The sequence below is a fragment of the Hibiscus syriacus genome, unplaced genomic scaffold, assembly GCF_006381635.1.
Source record: "Hibiscus syriacus cultivar Baekdansim isolate YM2019G1 unplaced genomic scaffold, ASM638163v2 tig00111959_pilon, whole genome shotgun sequence".
Lineage (NCBI taxonomy): Eukaryota > Viridiplantae > Streptophyta > Magnoliopsida > Malvales > Malvaceae > Hibiscus > Hibiscus syriacus.
In genome coordinates, this window is record NW_024063223.1 from 446702 (window position 1) to 450953 (window position 4252).

The 4252-nt window shown below is 35.1% G+C and overlaps 1 protein-coding gene across 1 annotated transcript; it reads left to right on the top strand.

Moving 5' to 3' along the window:
- The first annotated feature begins 267 nt into the window (after positions 1-267).
- Positions 268-2482, top strand: LOC120173572 (protein CHAPERONE-LIKE PROTEIN OF POR1, chloroplastic-like). The gene is made up of 3 exons (XM_039180687.1): positions 268-666; positions 1215-1566; positions 2190-2482. The coding sequence occupies exons 1-3, from the start codon at positions 340-342 to the stop codon at positions 2363-2365; spliced, it is 855 nt and encodes a 284-aa protein (XP_039036618.1). The 5' UTR covers positions 268-339; the 3' UTR covers positions 2366-2482.
- Positions 2483-4252: the final 1770 nt, after the last annotated feature.

The window sequence follows — 4252 nt, forward strand, 5'->3', positions numbered from 1 at the left end:
TTGCTTGCTTTAGGTACTGTCCAGAAATATGAGACGTGTACACATAGTGCTTACTCTCATGGCCACAAATTTTATTTATTTATTTTTTTGGGAGGATTTTTAACATATCATCTCTTTTTGTCTTAAGCTACGCCACTAGGAACTCAGAACTGTTAAAAGCAAACTTTACTGCACTATTTCTAAGAACAAAATTTACAAGGATTGTTTGGTCAGACAATCGAACGGTCCTGATCAATAGAAAATATACTCCCCACCCAAGTTCAAGCATAATCTTTTTTTCATGATTGTCCCCAAAAATAAAAGAAGGCATTTTTCTTTCTTTCTTTTTTTCCTGAAAAAATGACTGCAACCACGCTCTCCGTCCGGCCATGCCGTCTGACTCCAGGCACCCCAATTCCTAGACCGCCGCTCAACCTTCCCAACCAAACCCACCCTTTTAAGCCGGCGAAGAAGGAGCCCTGGAGAACCGAGAAAATCATCCACGCCCGGCGAATATTAGCCGCTCGTGCTGGTTCACGAGCTGATGACTCCACTCCGTTCGAGATGTCTGTTGAGAACGCTCTCAAGCTCCTTGGAGTCTCCGAAAGTGCTTCTTTTGATGATATTCTTCGTGCCAAGAATTCGATTGTTGCCTCTATTAAGGATGACCAAGAAGCTATTGCTCAGGTTAATTCCTTATCATTCATTTTTCAATTTGAGAAATTTCTAAAGTTTGATAGATTTGGGTAATTAAATATTGAACTTTTTTTTTATCTAAATTTGTTCATTTTGCTACTGTTAGCACTTCCAATCTTTGTTTAAATTTTCATATTCTTTCATTTATTTTTGTTCTCAAAATTGGGGTTTGAGTTTTTACTTTGTGTCGGTTATCTGGATTTGATTTTATTTCGTGGTTTTTGAGTAATTAATTTTCTTTACAGCTACCCATCCAAAAAAGGAAAAGAAAAAAAGGTGTTCTTTAAATCATGTAACTTGTCATTTGTTACTCTTCTATCTAATTGGATAGTGTTTGATGGGCATTTCACATTTTCTAGATTAGACAAATGCTTGTTATATTGTTTCCATGAAGTGAAATTATGATGCTTGTGGTGGTTCATCTAGAATTGAGCTGACTTATCCCCCCCCCCCCCCAACTCTGCCCGATAAGTATGAACTGTATGTTTTTAGTATCGGCTCGATATGGTTGTCTTTAGTTTTTTGTGTTTATGTTTTAGGTCGAGGCTGCTTATGATATGCTGCTCATGCGGAGCTTAACCCAACGACGAGCTGGAAATGTCGTGGACAGAAGCATTAGATATGCAGATGTTAAACCTGTTAATCCTCCCGGGGTGAAATCAATGCCTCGGTGGGTGCAAACAACTTTGAAGAATTTACCGGTTTCAGTTGAAACTCCAGTTTCAACTGAATTGGGCATACAAGCTGGTGTGTATGGGGCTCTTATGGTTCTAACTTATGTGAATGAGTCCTCTATGATTCCTTACGCTGGACCTGATGTTCCGGGGCTTATCTTAGCGAGTAGCTTTGGAGCTTCCTTGTACTTTATGACCAGAAAGAATGTGAAGTTAGGTAATGGGTTTCTTGCACATGGATAATATTGCTTGCTATAGAAATTTTAATTATATGTTACTTTTATCAAACTTGAAAGTCCAATAATTGCTACTTTGTACGTGTTTTTTTTTTCATCTCAATGAAAGAAACGATGAAGGGGGAGTAAAAGAGAAGAGCACAAGAACCTATAACATTGTATATAATGGTGAAATGTGCATATGATGCTGGCAGTTCACTACAAATTTCACTTATTTTTTATTTAGCGGCTTGTATTTCACAGGGTATTGCTTGCGGAAACACATTACTAAAAAAGTTCCAAATTTCATTTCACAATGCATAGAAGAAGATTTGTAATGGTTTTATAATCATTCTGTATTTCTAACTCTCCTGTCTAGTGATTTATCAGGATTTTTAGTTCATTTCTCTATTTGTGTATACCTTTTCTGTTTTCCTTGAGTCGAACTTAGGCTATGATATTGAAGTCCTTGAAAGCCAAAGGAAGTTGGCATGCCATTGGGACTTTATGACCCTTTATGCCAAGGCATGCCAATATATTAGACTGAATTATTGTACAAATATGGAATTTGTTTAAACTTCTGTTTGGATAAAAAAAACATATTAATTCCTTTCCTCCTGTGCAGGCAAGGCTACATTGATTACTATAGGGGGGCTTGTTGCTGGTGCAGTGGTGGGATCAGCTGTTGAAAACTGGTTGCAGGTAGATATCGTCCCGTTTCTCGGAATACACTCTCCGGCTACCGTTGTTAGTGAATTAATACTCTTCTCTCAGTTCTTGGTTTCTCTGTATCTAAGGTAGGAATAGGAGAATGTTTGTGGAATCTAAATTGTAGAACCTGTAATTATTCATTTCAGTGATCATAATCAAGCTTTTCTAGGATGTGTATCATTGCATGTTGTACAAAACCACAAATATACGATTTTTTTTGTTTGATCACTTCATGCATGCATTCCTCCTAAATTGTTGGTGGATTTTCTATATGTAGCTGTTTTTATTAGCCATTACCATCTGTAACATTACTTCCCTAATTGGGAAAGAATTTGTATTTGAGTTCGAAGTCCAGACAAACATGGCGAAAGGATAGGCAAAATTGATAGGATAAACTTGTTATCTTATATCAACATTATTGAACAAATCTTTTCAAACTTCTTTATCGGCCTTTGATATTTTTTAAATATAATGCAACACGTTTAGATTCATTAATTTTTCAGATATAAATTTGAAGTTTTTTTAGAGTATAGAAAATAATCGAATATGAGGAAAAAAATGTTATGGATAAAATAAACAAATAAGATCGGTTCTGATTGACATGATTTATTTTCGAGCTGAGCTGAGGAGGGATTGATGCGTAGGATGAAAGAGAGATTAACGGAGGTTACATTGGTTTTATTATTATTATTATTCATACACGATAGAGCTACTACCGACAATCAATTTATCCGTTCCTTCACGTATATCATCGAACACTTGGGTTTGGGTTTAACGTGTTGCAATGTCTTGCGGACATAACCTATTGGTCGTGTTGTTATGTCGACCCTTGAAAGGGATTATCCCAAACAAGTTAATTTTATTCATGATGATTGAATCTGGATTTAGTCGGTCATTAAACTACGCAGCACTTAGAAAAGGAACACTCTCGAGTCATTTATCCATTCGTGTAATGATTTGTTCAAAATAGACAACCTACGTAGTAGTACACAAGCTATGGTATGATACTAAATGCAGCAAAGACTTTAGATGGGAGTTCTCGCGGGGTATAGTGAAAGTTATAATCTATCCCCCACAACTCAACTAAGGGTGCGTTTGGTTCGTGGAATATAAGATTACCAGTGAGAATGTAAGATTATCAGGGAATAAAATTACTAGGAATGTTGTATTTTGTGTTTGGTTGGTTTAGTATGAACGTAAGATTACAGTGTTTGGTTAAAGGAATAAAAGAATATTGGAATGTATATTTGACCAAATTGTCCATATTATATATTTGTTTTTTTAACAAGTTGGAAAATATTTATATATTTTCTTTAAAAAATTTAAATTCATAAAATTTATATATATATTTTTTACAAAATTGAAAACATAAAAATGTTTAATGAAAGAGTAAAATTTTATTTTAACCTCTGAACTTCATATAAAATTTTAATTATAGACTTTTAATTTGTAAATCTAAAATAGTTTAAGGATAAATTTGTAATTTAACCTTCGTAGAATTTTTATTATTCAATGACAGAAGAATAATATTTTTGAAAGAAAAAAAAATTATGGGCATTTTAGTCCAAAACGTCGGTGATCTAACAATACCTAAAGAAAAAGAGGTAATGACATTCCCGGTAATATACCCAAAAATATCTACTATTGGTAATAAAACATTACCGGGAATGAGATTCCCGACCAACCAAACATGGGAATGTGGATTCCATTCCCATGAGAATCCCACATTCCTTGATCCAAACACCCCCTAATAGTGTGATATTCTGCCCTTAGACTTTGAACCGCCCCTAAGAATCTGTTCTAAAGAGAGATTGTACCTCCATTTAGTTCCAATACCCGCACATGTAGACCTAACGTGAGCTTAAGAGAATGTCGCTTACACCATAGTAGCTCTACTTATTAGCTCAAAGTGAGGAGATGGTGAAGACCTGACATCAAATCATTTCCCCCTAAAGATATAAATAAACTTACCAAATA

What these genes read in the sequence shown, in the direction of transcription:
- LOC120173572 (XM_039180687.1), top strand. Translation starts at nt 340, where the DNA reads ATGACTGCAACCACGCTCTCCGTCCGGCCATGCCGTCTGACTCCAGGC. An exon ending in ACCAAGAAGCTATTGCTCAG is followed by an intron (nt 667 to 1,214) that starts GTTAATTCCTTA and finishes TTTATGTTTTAG; the next exon opens with GTCGAGGCTGCTTATGATAT. An exon ending in CAGAAAGAATGTGAAGTTAG is followed by an intron (nt 1,567 to 2,189) that starts GTAATGGGTTTC and finishes CCTCCTGTGCAG; the next exon opens with GCAAGGCTACATTGATTACT.